Source organism: Rhinolophus sinicus, linkage group LG05, assembly GCF_036562045.2.
Source record: "Rhinolophus sinicus isolate RSC01 linkage group LG05, ASM3656204v1, whole genome shotgun sequence".
In the NCBI taxonomy this organism is placed as follows: domain Eukaryota; kingdom Metazoa; phylum Chordata; class Mammalia; order Chiroptera; family Rhinolophidae; genus Rhinolophus; species Rhinolophus sinicus.
The window spans coordinates 90,056,820-90,073,590 of NC_133755.1; the positions used below are offsets into that span (position 1 = coordinate 90,056,820).

The 16,771-nt window shown below is 47.8% G+C and overlaps 2 protein-coding genes across 3 annotated transcripts; one reads left to right on the forward strand and one right to left on the reverse strand.

Moving 5' to 3' along the window:
* Positions 1–1,139: 1,139 nt before the first annotated feature.
* PEX39 (peroxisomal biogenesis factor 39) lies at positions 1,140–3,972 on the reverse strand. The gene is made up of 2 exons (XM_019738477.2): positions 3,907–3,972; positions 1,140–1,761 (listed from the first exon to the last, which is right to left on the reverse strand). The coding sequence occupies exons 1-2, from the start codon at positions 3,958–3,960 to the stop codon at positions 1,459–1,461; spliced, it is 357 nt and encodes a 118-aa protein (XP_019594036.2). The 5' UTR covers positions 3,961–3,972; the 3' UTR covers positions 1,140–1,458.
* Positions 3,973–10,976: 7,004 nt separating this feature from the next.
* Positions 10,977–16,426, forward strand: PTCRA (pre T cell antigen receptor alpha). Of its 2 annotated transcripts, XM_074332970.1 has the most exons (6): positions 10,977–11,161; positions 12,939–12,998; positions 13,873–14,193; positions 15,284–15,328; positions 15,941–16,128; positions 16,216–16,426. In XM_074332970.1, the coding sequence occupies exons 1-6, from the start codon at positions 11,104–11,106 to the stop codon at positions 16,285–16,287; spliced, it is 744 nt and encodes a 247-aa protein (XP_074189071.1). In that variant the 5' UTR covers positions 10,977–11,103; the 3' UTR covers positions 16,288–16,426. The 2 variants fall into 2 exon arrangements, with proteins under 2 accessions (XP_074189071.1, XP_019593893.2); XM_019738334.2 differs by having other exon boundaries at positions 10,982–11,161; positions 15,941–16,426.
* Positions 16,427–16,771: the final 345 nt, after the last annotated feature.

The following is a 16,771-nucleotide window of genomic DNA, read 5'->3' on the forward strand; positions in this document are numbered from 1 at the left end:
TGGGGACGTTAGACCTGAAAAGAGTCCAGTCCGGTTTATCACCACTGTCCACCCCTAGGTGGCTCTTCCCCTCTGTTCCTATTAGTTGCCTCAACCTGCCATATAAACCGTGGGGGAGGGTGTGGCAGGCCCAGCTTAAGGCTTGAAAACATGTTTAGCCATTGTGTCCCCTGGTCCCTGAAGATCATCTTTGCTGCGCATTTGGCTCATGGGGCCCTCAGACATAGCTGTGAGATTGAGTTAGTGTATTGAGTTAGGGTTAGTTCCTTAAAATGTGCCAGGTTATGAGGTAACTAATTAGGTTGGTTGGCTCAAGAGTTAACCTGTCAGGAATACACGTTACTCGAAAGCGTGAAATCAGATTCAAGTGATGTGTCAAAAAAGTCGTGGGAAAAGAGCAGTCGTGTGGACGCCCAGAGTTTACATCCCCCATCTAATACTAAATATGGGGGTGTTTCTACTTTTGCTTATAAAATAGGGCTAATACTGTGTAGCCTGTTGGTCTCACATGGATATTAAAAGGATTAAGCAAAGTAAATTTTTAAACTGGAATTCTCTATAGAGGTTATAAAAATTAAATATTTCTGTATCGCGTACTGTGGTATACCATTCCCTGGACAAGTGGGAGTATCCTGATTTCTCAGAAAAGCTAGACCTGTTATATAATCTGAAGATTCGTGTATACCTGTCCTAGGTGTAGGAAACATTAGTTTCAGGAAGCAAGAGTAAGTGCACCGCGTGGCCTATTTAAAGAACTTGACTTCAGAAGGTGGTTGTAAGAACATTTCCTCAGCTCTAAGCTTTAGCCCTTTGCCAGACCCATCTAGTTCCCAGAGCCGGGGATTCTAGGGCTTTTGAAAATTTTTTAATGCTTTGGGATTTCATTTAATGTATTTTTTAAATCATTCTGGGGTCAAATTTTATCAAACCTTTCATTCTCTTCCTATCTGGAGAATGGCTGTCTAACATCAAACTGCCACCTGAGTCCCCAGTTCACTTCCACGACCACGAGAATAAGCTGAAGTGGGAGATAAACACTGACGTTCTAAACATTCCTAAGAAATTGTTCCCAGTGGGTCAGACCCCGTTAGGGTGCCCTAAGTAGCATTTTAAAAATGAAAACATCTGTGCATCGTAGATAAGTATGAGATTTGTTTCAATTACATGTAAAGACAATTTTTTAAGAGGATCATGATATGGAAATACGGGTACAAAACAACCCCGACGGTGCTCCCCGAAGGCTTAAGTCCAATTGAGAAAGGTCAGGGCGAAAGCACAAGAGGAACAACTGGTCAGCACTGTTCTCAGTCCGAGCTGGGGCAGGACAGTCAAGCACCAGGTCTCAGCTGCCAAGGACCTCGAGCGTCCGGAACCCACAGGTGTCATACAGTCGTTGCATCCGTCGGTCAGGGCTCCCTCTCCCCGTGCTCCAGGGTCGGCGAGGCCTGTGGCCCAGGCCTAGAGCGGCGGCGCGGGGGCCTCCACCGAGCGCGCTGCCTCCCAGGGCTTGGGCCTCCGTGGGAGCTGGGACGCCGTGGGTTCGCCATGGGTCGCCGCGATGTTGCGCCTTTCCAGGCCTGGGAGCTCCCGGCCTTGCTGGACCAGCTGCAGGAGCTGCGAAAGGGTCACCGAGGCCTGTGCTGGCTCCGCAGTCGTGCGAGCTGCGTCCGACCAGCTGGGATCGCCGGTCGGGTCCATGTCGGTGTGTAGCTGATCCCCCGGCAGAGACGCGAACACTTCCGGGTGGGATGGGCGCAACCACTGTCGAAGGGGGTGCAGAACATACCAAGGCGGCCCAGAAAGGGGGAGCACTTGAGAACCCTAACCGGCTCTGCGCAGAAATGCTTCACACACACACAAGTTAGCCCACCCCAGAACCTCCAACGGGAAAGGCTTGCACAGAACGGACCGTGCATGTGGAGACGCTGGTGCAGGCCAAAAGACCCACGTTTGCACATGTGAACACGCACCGCGCTTGTACTTAATTTCACGAGCACGCAGAAGTGCACACGTCCGGGGACACATACAGACACATGGCCGGGGATAATCTCCATCCCGGGCTCCGGGGCAGCCGACAGAAAATAGCTGTGGAGCTCTCTCCAGCGGCCCCAGGAGAACTGGGAATAAGGAACAATACTACAGAGCCTTGCCACACTCTTCCCATTTCCTGCCATCAAAACTTCTGGTGTTCCCAAAGCGGGTGAGAGAAAGAAGATGAAGCCCGGCCAGGTGTGCTACTGTCCTTCTGGCTGCTTGGAAAGTCAGTGCCAGTAAGCCCCAGGTTTCTAAATTTATCGAAAGCTAGCCTGATCTGACAAACACCAGCTTAATCAGGTAACCCAATTTGAATTGCTGTTACTAGGACAAACTGGCACCGCATGTCTCCTGATGTGATGCGCTGAGGACACTACACCTGTAGAAATGCTACATCTCTGCCAAAAATGTTCACTCTGAATCTGATCTTGAAATGAACAGACAAACCAAAGAGTCATCCTGCTAAATGACTGTCCTGGACACTTTATAAATGTTAATGTCATAAAAGACAGGAAAAGACAAGATTGAGCAACTATGTTAGATTATAGGAGATAAGAAAAATGCAAAGTGTGATCCCGGATTGGATCCAAGATGGGGGGAACATCAGTTATAAAAGACAGCACTAGACAGCTCGAGATTTCCTCACACTACTCAGATGGTGTGCAATTTAAAACTTATGAATTGTTTATTTCTGGAATCTTCCATGTAATATTTTCATACCATGGTTGACCACCCGTAACAAACCACAGAAAGCAAAATTGCAGATAAGAGGGACTACCATGTATCTGTTAAATTTCTTGAGTGCAATAATTGTGCTTTGGTTATGTGGGAGAATGACCTTGTTCATACAAGATACATCTGAAGTATTTAGGGGTGAAGTGTCAGGATGAGGGGGAGAGAGAGCAAATTGTGGCAAAATTAAGAATTGGTGAATCTAAATGGTTTGAAACTTGTCAAAACAAAAAGCTGGAAGAGGGGGATCTTGAGAGTCTCGTCTTGAGAAAACAGACCACACTAAAGTGGTGAATAACAGAGAATTTGGCTGGTCTTTGTCCCTTGTTCCTGGGAGGGAGACTAAATTCTTGGAATGTTCCAAGTATCAGGAGTGATGTTCATGGTTAGCCCTGATAATTTATGCCACAAGGTGACTCATGGTGGCCCCTGAATAGTTTCAGGACTGGGGCTGGCGATGCCAGAAGACCAAGCATGTGATTAGAGGGTCCATGTGAATGAGCCATGTGAGGTCCAGGGGAGGAGGAGCCTGGAGATTGAGCCCAGGTCCTAATCCACCTCTGAAACTGAGGAGCTTTGGGACTTTGGAGCAAGTTATTTCACTTATCTGCACTTCAGATTTCCTGTCTGTAAAATGAGGTAGTGTCTGCCTCACAGAATTGTTCAGCAGATTCAATGGGATAATGAATGATGCCCACAAAGGCAGTTACTCATATTCTTATCAGATGAGTGGTGGTGCTGGCTGTCTTCTGTTGACCCCGCCAGGTTCTCTCTCTTGTCCACCCAGCTTCCTGGACAGTGACACCTACAGACGCCTTCAATAGGCTCCCTTACCTTCTGACTTTGCGGTTTGGACAACAGGGGAGCCAGCAGAAGAAAGGAGAAGGAGGTCAGGGTATTTATTCCCCTCCCTACAGTATCACCACTGGCAGGGACCCTCCCCACAGCTCTCTGGCTTTGGGCCCCAGCCACTGCTCCTTCCCCTCATTTTTTCAGGCCTGTTACTAGTCCCAGGTACTTCATTGTCCCTTAGAAGTTCCCTTCATGCTGCCACATCTCTGTAAATAGTTCTTTTATTAAGTTCTTCTCAAATCACCCAATATATTATAAGTGTGTCATCTATTGCCTGCCCATACTCACCAAGACGGAATCGGATCCAGGAGCAGCCTCAACCAGGATACTGGGGTTCATCATAAATTCAAGGAGTGCAGGAGGGGGAAATGCGCCCAGGTAATCCACTGTGTGCAGAGGTATCACTGTTACTCAAGTGATCATTGGGGGTGCCATGGGATGAAGGGTAAGGTACTGCATCGCTGCGGTGAGGAGATGGGAGATGAAATGGCTATGGCATGGAGTCATTTGGCTTCCTATGGCCACTACGGGAAAAGAGAACTGGAAGTTATCAATGTCTGACAGGAGAAGTGAGTGATCAATCAGAACACCTTGAGGGCACCTTGAAGGCATCCCTCATCTCCTACAGGTAAAGAGGGTTCATATGGCTGAGGACTCGCCCCAGGATGTCATTGTAAGAGTTGCCAAGTTGATGTGCTAATTAAATACTTAGCCCTCTAGGTCTCTTCTACTAAGATAAGGGCATGGATGGGGACTGGATGAGACCCGGAGATGGGATGGGGCCATTTGGCCAGACACGGACAGGCCTGAGAACTTTGAATCCCCAAATGCTCTTGAAATGGTCTTGTCTGTGGAGACAACCTCCCCTTGTAGTGCTCCTGTTTCCTAGGCCATCAGCCTCAGAACCCTTTCCCCCTCCATCCCCCCTTGGCCTGAGGCCCTTCATGAGTTAGATCCCAGCGCAGCCTGGGTAGAGAAGCACAAAGCCCACACTAAGAGGAGAATGCCCAGACAGACAGAGTTACAGGCTTTGCCAAAGTGCCTTGGCAGAAGCCAAGGGAACATTGTGTGAGAGAGGGTTTGAAGAGAAATAGACCCAGGAGTGTGGAATGTGAGGCTTAGCTTGACTAAACCCATGGTCATGGATGCTCATCCAGGATTTGGGATTTAATATGTTGGCCCGAGCACCTGGGAGAGGCATTAATAGTCTGCTAGGTTGGTTAATTAAAGCCTGGACTTAATGGTAGCCTACCGTTAATGAACTTGAAATGCCAGAACTTCCCTGGCATACTATAAAGGAAGGAATCTGAAATCTCAGATAGAAATGCTGGATTGGATTTGTTACAGGCAATCTGCTCAGCCAGCCTTAGCCACATATTTTAGAGGGGTCAGGAAAACACTCCCTTTACCAAAGCATGAAGAAATGCATTGGTGAGGGCCACCAGCATGCTTGAGTTGCTCTGATGGCTGTCCTCTGCAGGCTGGAGGTGCTCGTGGGAAATGCTAGGCGGATCAGATCAGTGGACCTGGAGTCCCTGATCTCAGTGAGAAGAATGGTATCCTGGTGATATACAGACCAAGTGGTGATGCTTAAGAGCCAAAGGCAAGGTAATACGATGACCCACAATAAGGCATGGGAAAGAATGGTCATCAGGTAGAGAAGATGACAGTCCTGTGCCTGTTTTCCCAGGCACTCCAGGGTTGTTCAGTGGCTGAGATGGAAGCTATGCTTTGACTCAGTAACATACTCTTCCCCCTCCAAGATTAATCTGGCTGTGTCCAGTGTTCAGTGTCCATCCTACTTACAGCTCGATGCTGAGTCCTTGATTAGGCGCCCTTCTCACCTGGTTGTAGAGGGATTTGACTGGGCCTTCCTAGCATGGAGGAGCTGTGCTGTTTCCCCATGAGAACAGACACATATTCCAGGTATGAATTCACCTCTGCCGACAGTGCTTCTGTCAGCACCACCATTCGTGGCCTTACGGAATACCGTATCTATCACCATGACCACATAACATCGCCTCCAACCAGGGCATACATTTCATAGCCAAGGAAATGTACCAATGAGCTCATGCCCAGAGAATGTGCTGATCTTGCCATGTGCTGAAGCAGCTGGCTTGATGGAATGGTGGATTGGCCAGCTGAAGGCTCAGGGAGAACAGAGCCGAGAAGCTACACCCTACAAGGTGAAGGTGCCATCCTGCAGGATACAGCGTATTCTTTAAACAAAAACCAGAATGAAACTCATATACAACCAAGAGGTAAGGGTAGCGGCGGACTCCTCACTATGATACCTAACGTCTACCACCTACTAGAAGAATTGTTGCAACCCATTCCCATGACCTTGGACTCAGGGAGTTTGGGAGAAACATTTCTGCCATGGGACAATCATAGAGCTGATGACTTGGAAGCTGAGGTGACCCCTGGCCATGTTGGTTTCTCACGCTACAGGACCAGCAGGCAGAGGAAGGGCTCACCGGAATGGCTGGGTTGATTCCTCCTAAACACCAGAGAAAATTAGGTTGCTGCTGCACAGCAGAGGTAGGGGCTAGATCTGGAAGCCAGGAGATTCACTAAGGGCTTCTTAATGACCCTGTCCAGCCAAGGTGCTGGCAAAAGATAAGGAGAATGTGTCCTTGAGGGGTGAAAACTGGAGGCTATGATGATAAATTTAGGCCTCATATCCCCCCTCACCCCCTGCTAACTTCCGTGAACTCTGGTGGTAGCTAACGTTGTAGGTTTCTGTGAGAGTATTGCCAAACTGCCATCCCCTCCCAATGATATAGTATCTGATGAGACAGTGTGTGTTGGGGACGGGGATTTTTCATCTGGACCAAGGATACGAGGAGTTTCCCTGTGACCATCCAGATCTCCTCTCCCCCCGCCCCACCGACCCCACCAGCCCTGTGAAAGGAGCATTGGAGACACACAGACCTGTGAACACAGCCCTGTAATAGACTCCCAGCTCCACCACTTGCCTGCTAGAGAATCTTCAGCGATGTAACCTAGTTTTTCTGAGCCTCAGTTTCCTCGACTGTAAAACAGGGATGAGATCCATACCGGATGGCGTGTTTGTGAGGAGTAAATGAAATGTGTGTGAACACCGCCTGGCTCTTAGTAGCAGGTCGGCAACTGACAGGTGAGGCGCTCAGCGAAGGGATTCAGCTCGGGGATCTCCGGCCAGCGTGTCAGAGCATCCTCACCGCCCTGGGCAAGGGCATCTTTAGGACCAGCAAGACTGTGGAGTCACGGGGAGATGCTTGGGGCACCTGGAAGGAGGGAACCCTGTGAGAGCAGGCAAAGAAAGCTTTCGGGCAGACCGGTGGCCAGGGAGCTGGGGTTGGGCCACTGGCAGCGTATCTATCGCAACGCGAGGTGGCTCAAGCGGGCAATGGGCGAATGAGGCAGCTGGCGGCAGAGGGGATGTGGGGAGGCGGGCAGTGTGTCCTCCACCTTCTTCTCCCTGGGAAGGTCTTGAAACCCGAAAGAGGCCGGAAGGCTCTTCCCCATCTGTAATGTGGTAACGGAGCCCGGGCCAGCACCTCCCCAGGCTGGAGGGCGGGAGAGTCGTTAGGGACACCTGCCTCCCTCCCTCTCCTCCCGGCGGGAACCCACGGTGACAGCGCTGCACCTGGGCGCCGCAGCGCCTGGGAACACGTGGCGCCCGAGGCCTCCAGACTGCCCTGCGGGAAAGGGGGCGGGAGCGAAATCGCGGCCGGCGGGGGCTCCCTCAGGACATCGGAGAGTGCAATAGACATGGTTATTAAAAATAATCATAGGCGATCATTAAAATAATCAAAGAGAAATAGGGTGAAGCTGGCACCAGAATAAAGAAATCCGGGAGCCAGGAAGACATAAACCCTCCAATGTAAAAGCCATTAACACGTAATAAGGAACGTTTCTCAAAGAATGGAGACAGGAAGGATTATTCAATTAACAATTCTGGGATAATTGATGAGCCCTTTGGGAAAAAAGAAATGTAAATGCACATCCTTCATCTACACCAAAATTAATTCCGGACGGAGTTAAATTGGGGAGGAGGATTAAACTACATAAGCCAAAAAGACAATAGAAGCGAGAAGGTATTGATTCTCTAGAGGAGGAGGACTTAAAGGAGATGAGATGAATCCCAATAGGGAAGATGGATATGTTTGTTCATACAAAACAAAACATTGCAGGTTAAAAAAAAAAATTAAAAATAGTCAACGAATTGAGAAATAGCTCCAGCCAAGTGCAAAATACAAAGATTTGGTATTTGTAACATGTGAAAGCTCTTTAAACAATGAGTAAGACAAAAGGAGTACAGGAAGATAATAGACAATACAGGGAAGGAAACAACTACATGGGAAAATAATGCTGTGATCAGAGAATGATATACCATTTTTAACTGATTAAATTAGGAGTTAAAAAAAAAAAAAGAAATGCTAAATGCACAACTAATAGGTTGTCCTGAAGTGCATCCACACGCTTTCCCCCAAAGTATATGCCTACTAAGACTGAGCTCTTTTTGTCAGCAAACTTGTTTACAACGGATTTACTTGTTATGTTGATTGAATTACCCATTAAAGATTACATCATCCAATGGAAAAAAATGCCAAATGTTGGTGGGGATGAGTGGGCCTTTCATACATTGTAGAGGAATATAAATTCGTATAACAGACGTGGATAAGGGAGCCTTAACATACAAAGACCTTAGATGCTCAATATTACTTCTCCTTAGGGAAATGCAAATTGAAGTCATAGTGAGGCACCACTGCACACCCATTAGGATGGCCACTATCAAATTAAAATTAAAAATAAAAATAAAATTACCATATAATCCAGCAATTCCACTTCTGGGTATAGACACAAAAGAATGGAAAGCAGGGTCTCGAAGAGATATTTGTATACCCACGTTCACAACGGCAGGATTCACAATAGCTAAAACAAGGAAGCAACCATTGAGGGATGTCCACTGAGAGATGAATAGGTAAGAAGCAACATGTAGTATACACATACAATGGAATATTACTCAGCATTAAAAAAGGAAGGAAATTCTGACCTAGGCTACAACAGGACAAGTTCTAGCTGGTTCCACTTTAATGAGGTAGACAAGTTCACAGAGACAGAAAGCAGAATGGTGATTGCTAGGGACTGAGGGGAGGAGGAATGGAGAAATAGTGTTTTTAATGAATACGGAGTTTTCATTTTGCAAGATGGAAAGAATTCTGGAGATGGATGGTGGTGACGGTTGTACAACAATGTGAATGTACTTAATACCGCTGAACTGTGCACTTAAAAATGGTTAAGATGGTAAATTTTATGTCCTGTGTACTTTACCACAGTTTAATTCTTTTATTTTTTATTTTATTTTATTTTTTTAAGGAGGGTGCAGCTCACTGGCCCATGCTGGGATCAAACCAGAAACCTTGGTGTTATTAGCACCACACTAACCAACTGAGCTAACCGGCCACCCCTAAAACATTTTTATTTTTATTATTTTTAAATGTAGTTTTATTATTTTTAAATGTTTATTTTTCTGATTTTTAAAATAATACCGATTCACTGTAGAAAATTTGAGAAATAAACAATTATAAAGATGAAAATAAAAGCTATCCAAAATCCTAACACACAGAGACAACCATTGTTAACATTTGTCTGCTTCCTTTTAGGGATAGTTACATATTTATTATACAAAATTGGGTATATATTTTTCTAGTTAGATTTATATCCTATTTGTTTAAACTTTCTGTGTATGGCACTATGTATACACACATTTAAGAAAGAGAGAACATTTATGACTTGTTACTATGTACAGTAAGTCTTGAACCTCAATAGGTTCTTGGAAACTGCAACTTTAAGTGAAACTATTATAAGCAAACCAATTTTACCGTAGGCTAATTGATATAAACAAAAGTTCCTACAGCATATTTCTGGTCACAAAAACATCACCAAACTTGTAAAGACCCAAAACACTTCTAATATTAAACATTGAAATAAATGTGAACTATCATATATTTAAGAAAGATTAATAAAAACAAATAAGGTAATTATTTTTCAAACCACTTATTCCAGTTCAAGGTCTCGGGTCGCCGGGGCCCACCCCCAGCAGCCCAGGGTGCCAGGTGGGCCCCCGTCCTGGACAGGATGCCCTTCCATTGCAGGGCGCACTCACCCACACCCACACTCTCTCACGCTGGGGCAATGTAGACACCCAGCTCACCTCACATGCACACCTTTGGGACGTGGGAGGAAACCGGAGTCCTTGAAGAAAACCCACTCAGACACGGGAAGAATGTGCAAACTCCACATAGACAGTGGCTCCTGCCGGGAATCAATTATTTTTTCCCCCTCATCAATGTTATAAGGAAAACAACATTGAACGAAGAAGAGGACCTGCTATATAAAGAATGGTGCTAAACCCTCTTCACAGATTATCTTGTTTAAATATCACAGGACCCCTTGGAGGTATTACCAACCCCATTGTACACATGAGGAAATTGAGGATGAGGGAAGTAAGTAATTTGGTGAAACCCACACAGCTTCTGAATAATATAGTCAAGATTGAAAGCCAGGCGTTCTGACTTCACAGCCCACACTCTGAACCAAACTCTATTCTATGTCCCATGTCATTAAACATTCTTTGAAAATATGATTTGAAAAGCTGCTGTATAATATTCATTAATATAAATACACCAAACATGAATTCATTGAACTCTTCCCCTAGCATTGAACAACTAGGTTATTTCCAATTGCTCTTGCTCTTTAAATATAATACTACAAAGAACATTTTTGTGCATATATCTTTGTCTTATAATGACTGAATCTCTTATTATTTCATTAAGGTATATATTCAGATGGGAAGTTTCAGGGTCAAAGTGACAGCTAGCTAAAATTTAGTGGAGTCACTAAAAATGGCATTTATAAAAGTTCTTTTTTTTTTTAATTAAATTTATTGGGGTGACAATTGTTAGTAAAATTACATAGATTTCAGGTGTACAATTCTGTATTAAGGCTAGCAGTCAGGAAACAATTCAAGCTTTGGTTCTGCCACCTGCCAGCTGTGTGGCCTTGGGAGGTCACTCACTCTCTCTGAATCTCAGTTGTCTCACCTGTGAAATGGAACTCACAGTAGTTGGGTGGATGGGACCAAGTGCTATATGTTAAGCCCCTTACATACCACCTCGTGCTCTATATCCTGTAAAGGGTAGAGCCAGTGACTGGGAAAAGGCTTTGCATACTGTGAAGTGCTCTTCAGATGGGAGGGAGTGTGGGCATCTGGCTCCTGCTGTGGGAGTGGCACCTGGAGTTCCCTGGCCCGTGAGAGAGGATGGGGTTTGGGGGCCAGGGTGAAGTGGGAGGGGCCCCTCACCGGGAAACGGCTCCGTGGTGGAGCAGCTGAGGTGCAGCTGGGCCTGTGGCCTGGGAGGCAGTCTTGTGGGTGCCTCCTCCCCTCAGCCCACACCTCAGGTCTGCAGCTGGGTCCTGACTCCTCTCAGGTGGCCCATGGCTGGGACTTGGCTGCTGCTTCTCCTAGCCCTTGGGTGTCCAGCCCTGCCCACAGGTGAGCCCCGTCCCTGATCCCTCTCTGTGTCCCAATTAATCTGCCCAAGCCTCTTCCCTTGCCCTGGGTTCCCTGGGTGTGGGTGGGATGCAGGGATGAAGGACAGAGGCATTTGGGGCCTCCTGGGGAGGGTCTCGCCAGAAGACAGTCATCCCTTCCCCACTGTAATCTACCTCCCAGCTACCTCACTCTGGCCCCAAGTCCTGCTCCCCTGGAGGCCACAGTGTTGGTAGGGAGGGCAGTCACCTCTTGGAGGTATAAAGAGACAAGAGCAAGCTGGATGGGTTTCCATGGGGTTGGGAGTGGGGTAGCCAGGGCTGTGTTATGTGATACGGGGTGACGGGACATGGGCAACTTGGTGAGGTCCTCTCCTGTCCTTCCTGGCCTGGTCCCTGCCGTCAGGGTGCCCTGTTCCAACAGGGCTCAGAGTGTTTCCTCTTCACTCCCCGCTTCCCCTTATCAATGGGCTCTCAGGAGAATTCTCAGGGCCTCCGTGACTTCCCAGGTCCTCCAAAGATCAAGCCAAAGGACCCCAGGTTTGAGAATTCCAGCTTCATTTAGAAGCGTGTGCCTGTCTGCATGTGTTTGGTGGGAAAAAGTCCTTGACCTTTGAGTTAAGGCAACTCCTTTCTCTAAAGGTGGGCCACAGTGTGTCACCAGCTCTCCCTAGACAGGAAAATAAATCACACCCGTGTCGAGCAGAGAATGCCCATGGCAGGAGGCCTGAGATCTGGGAAGGAAGTAGCCAGGATGAGAAAGAGCAATCTGGGAAGCTGCGTGGAGCAGGTGGATGCTGACCTTAACGTGGAGCATATCTTTGTTCTTACAACCGAAAGGCTCAGGAGGCTGAGGTTCCTGGAGCTCACTCGCCACCTTCTCTACTCCCTTTGTTTGCAATGCCTTATTACTATTAGTATTGATAATAGTACTAATACTTATCAGCCTTGATGTTTTACAGTCACGAACCGATTTTAAGGGGCTGCTTTTATTAAACCCATAATATTGATGGGGCAATTGAGACTCAGTACATTAAGTGGATGAGGCAGGGTCAAATCAACTCTGTCCAAGGCCAGGGCCCAGGCTTGGTCCACTGTGTCAGCTAGCAAAATCTTCGTCATCCTATCAAGTGGGGTGGTCTGTGGGATTTGGAGTCACAGATATGAGTTCAAATCCTGAGTGGGCTACTTACCAGTTACATGCTACTAAGTCAGTTATTTGACCTTCTAGAAATCGTTCATGATCACCCCCACACACACCCCTAAATCCCCATAAGATTTTCTGGCATCCTTTCTTGCACCCTGGGGCATTTCTTTACCCTGGTTGCATTTCACTCATGGTGTGAATTTGTTTGGAAGTTTTAACCTTTGAGATTTCATTTATGTGGAAAAAATATCCAACTATTCAAAAATAATATTTTGTTATATATTGAATGAGTCATCTTTGCTGAAAAGAATACATTTGTGGGAAATCAGGACAATTCTGGAAAATACAGGACCGATGTTTGCAGTACACATATGACTTACTTTTTTTTTTTAATTATGAAAGACTACAGACATACGCTTTAAATGAGTGAACTGCATGGTACACGAATTATATCTAAACAAAGTTGTTATAAAATACTAGACTTACAGAAAAGAATCTAGAAAAATATAAACACCTATGCATATTCCACTCAGATTAACAAATGGTTAAAATCTTGCCACATTTGAATCAGATATTTTTTTAAAAGAAACCAAAATTACAGACATATTTGAAGTCCCTTTTGATCTCCTTCCAGATCGTATTTCCTTCCCTTCCTCCCCAGAGGCAACCACTCTCCTGAAGCTGGCACAACAAGGTATTATAAGTATTTATTTATGCATCTGCTGTCTTTCCCATGGGACAAGTTCCTTAAAAGCAGGGACAGGGGTGGCCGGTTAGCTCACAGTTGGTTAGAGTGCAGTGCTCTTAACAACAAGGTTGCCAATTCGATCCCCACGTGGGCTACTGTGAGCTGTGCCCTCCACAACTAGATTGAAACAACTACTTGACTTGGAGCTGATAGATCCTGGAAAAACACTTGAATAAATAAAAGGTTTTTGTTTTTTTTAAAGCAGGGACAATATCTTTTTTATCCCCTCTTCTTTTGCCTCCCCCCCACACACACACACACACTCCGGTTCAGGCCGTTGTTTCTCAGTCTAGCTGTGTAGGACACAGCTCCCTGGCCCGTGCTGGTGTTATGAGCCTTGCGCTCCCCCCGGCTGGGCAGTCGGTCGCTGTTGTCCTCGGTTGGCCGCTCACAGCAGTACTCCCAGTGACCTTGGCATTAAGTGCTTGGTGATCCAACCACCTGAGCCACTGGGCCGGCCCTGACAATATCTTAACTAGCTAGTGTTGTATCCCCAGTACCTGTCACAGAAAGGTTCAGATATGATAGCTAGGTGGTGGAAGGATGGATGGATGGACAGACATAGAGATGGAAGGTAGAGAGAAGAGATGTAGGAAAGATGGATGATGGAAGAAAAGATGGATGAATAGATGCATGAAAGAAAGAATGGAGGGAAGGAATGGTGGTTAGATAGGTAAATACAAGGAGAGAGGGATGGATGAGTGGATGGAAGGATAGATGGATGGTGGGAGGATAGATTGCAGCATAGTAGCCACAGTGAGATGGTGGCCTGGGAGGGCACAGATAGAGCTGGTCCCCACAGGTGCGTGGTCTCTTGCAGGTGTGAGCGGCACACCCTTCCCCTCTCTGGCCCCTCCAATCACCCTGCTTGTGGATGGGAAACAGCAGACGCTGGTGGTCTGCCTGGTCCTCGATGCTGCGCCCCCTGGCCTCGAGAGCCCCATCTGGTTCTCAGCTGGCAATGGCAGTGCACTGGATGCCTTCACCTACGGCCCTTCCCCAGCAGCGGACGGCACCTGGGCTAGCTTGGCCCAGCTATCCCTGCCCTCTGAGGAGCTGGCAGCCTGGGAGACCTTGGCCTGCCACACTGGGCCTGGGGCTGGGGGCCACAGCCAGAGCACACAGCCCCTACAATTATCAGGTGGGGACAGAACCTGGGGCCCTTTGGATGACTCCTGTCCCTTTCACACACCCTGGAACCAGGATATGGTGGGAGGGAGGACAGGCACAGGCGAGGGGGGCATGAAGGGTGTCCAAGTGCCAACCATCTAGGTAAGGTGATGCCTGGGCTCAGAGCAGGGTGGCCTCAGGGCCCTGAGTCCTGTGATTTGCATCTGTGATATCTCATTCAAATCCAGGCTCTGATGCATGACTTCCAAGAGGTAATAATGCCTCCTCCCTCCTGGGGTTGAGATATATAGATATAGATACACATGCACACACATATATATAGCCATATATATGTGTGTGTGTGTGTGTGTGTATATATATATATATATATATATATATATATATATATATAAATTTATAAATATATATACTTATAAATAGTATATGTTATCAAGGTATATGTACTAACCATATCACACCAAAGCTACTGTCTGTCTGTCTGTCTGTCTGTCTGTCTCTCTCTCTCTCTCTCTATATATATATATATACACACACACCCCTAGGGTGACACATATAGATATATCTATATGTATCTATATGTCACCCTATATATGACACCCTACCTATTAGAATCAACAAAATTAAATAATAAATCATCATCACTTACTTATTCAGTATTTACTCTGTGCCAGGCACAATTGTAAACATTTCATTCACGAAGTAGGTCATATTATTTCCCTCATTTACAGGCATAGAGAGGTTAAGTAATATGTCCAAAACTAGTTATTATTATTACTGACCAGATGACTTACTTCCTCTTTTGGATTATGTTAGTTTTGTCACCTTCTGATTGGGAATGTTTGTTGAATAAATGCCCTGCCATCCAAAGAAGGCTGCTAAGAAAATCGATTCCTTGTCTGAAAGCGCCGAAACTCTCCCAGGGACAGCAGGGAGAGAGGGAGACTTGCAACCCTTGGAGGACTTGCAGCAAATGGGCTCAGGGTTCCCACTGATGGTTCATTTGTCCATTTATCCAACATGCCCTGAACAGCTGCCCTGGGCCAGGGCTGGGGAATAGCATGGCCCATCCTAAATCTCACTCCTTTCTCCTTGGATGGCAGGAGAGACTTCCTCAGCCAGGACCTGCGTCTGGGAGCCCCTCAGGGGTGAGTACTGGGAACCAGGACCTTGGGCCCTGTTGGGCTGTGGCCTGATGGGTCCCACTGGGGGTTGGTGGGTGTCCCCTGAAGAGGGTGCCTTGCTGGGTTGGTACAATGGCCAGCCTGGGCCTCTGCCTCCCAGTGGGTAGGATGGGGATAGATCCTCTGACCTCAGCCCAGTTCCTGGACACCAGTGGAGCAGCACAAGTGAGCGCTAACAGAAGAGCCCTTGAAGTTCTCCTTAGGCAGCGCAGATGGATGGTCTCAGCATCAGAGCCTTGGGGGACTGTCTGGATGGTGGAAAAGTCCCACCACCCGCTGGACAGTCACTAGTCGGGTTCTCTTCTTGACCAAAATAGAGACCTTTGATTCCTCTGCGTGGGATGCTAATTCTTGCCTGGCCTACTTCCTCCTAGTCCTTAGTGAATAAAATAAAATGAAGGCTAGGCAGGTATTTGTTATTAATACCCATAAGAGCTTAGGTTAGACACAAAGAGGGACTTTCCCTGGATTTGGGGGGCGAAGGTGAGAAGGAACGGCAAGGGCAGAGGATTCTCCTGGGGGTGGGGTCTGAGGGCTAGCCTCTGGGCCCCAAACCCGCTCCTCTCCCTCCCACAGGGATGCCTGGCCAGGCGCTGCGGCTGGGGGCGCTGCGGCTGCTGCTCTTCAAGCTGCTGCTGTTTGACGTGCTCCTGACGTGCAGCCACCTCCGCAACCTGCATACCGTGCGAGGGGACCCGGCCCGGGCCCCTGGCCCGCGGGACCCCGTGTTCCTTGCGCCCCCTACGGTCCCGAAGCCTCTGCGGGTAGGGAAGCCCTCCGCCCCCAGCGACTGGAGTCCCCACAGTGAGATGGGCACCACAGGCCCAGGGCTCACCCGGTCCGCCCCGCAGGCGCTGCAGCCCCTGGCCGGCCGCGGGGTGCACACCCGCCCTCAGGGGCCGGATCCCAGGAGCCCAGTCTGAGAGGAGGGGACGCTGTCAACCGCCCCAGCTTGGGCCTGGTGCTCAGGACCCACCCTCATCAGTATCCGGGCCTCCAGCCTTGGAGCATTTGTGCGTGACCTGCCTCCGCCTGCAGATCGAGCTTCCCAGGGGCTGGACTCTGTCTCCCCGCTCCCACTGAGGGCTTTCTGAGGGAAAAGGCTGCATCTCTCCCATCAGACTGGGAATCTCTTGAGGATGGTGATTGACCCAAGCACTGGGTCATTTGAGGTGCAATTAAAGGAGAACTTAAATAACACAAGCAAATGAAAACTATTTTAATTCATGTCTCCTCTGGGAGGAGGGCATTTGGCAGGTGTAGAGGAGGCAGAAATCTGGGAAGGCTCCCCTGAGGAACAGGGCTTCCCTAGGGTGAGACCCTGGGAATTGCAGAGTAGAGCTGAGGGTTGAGGAGGACATTGTCCCCCCTCTGTCTCCGGACCCCATAGCCGGGCATGGGGCAAGG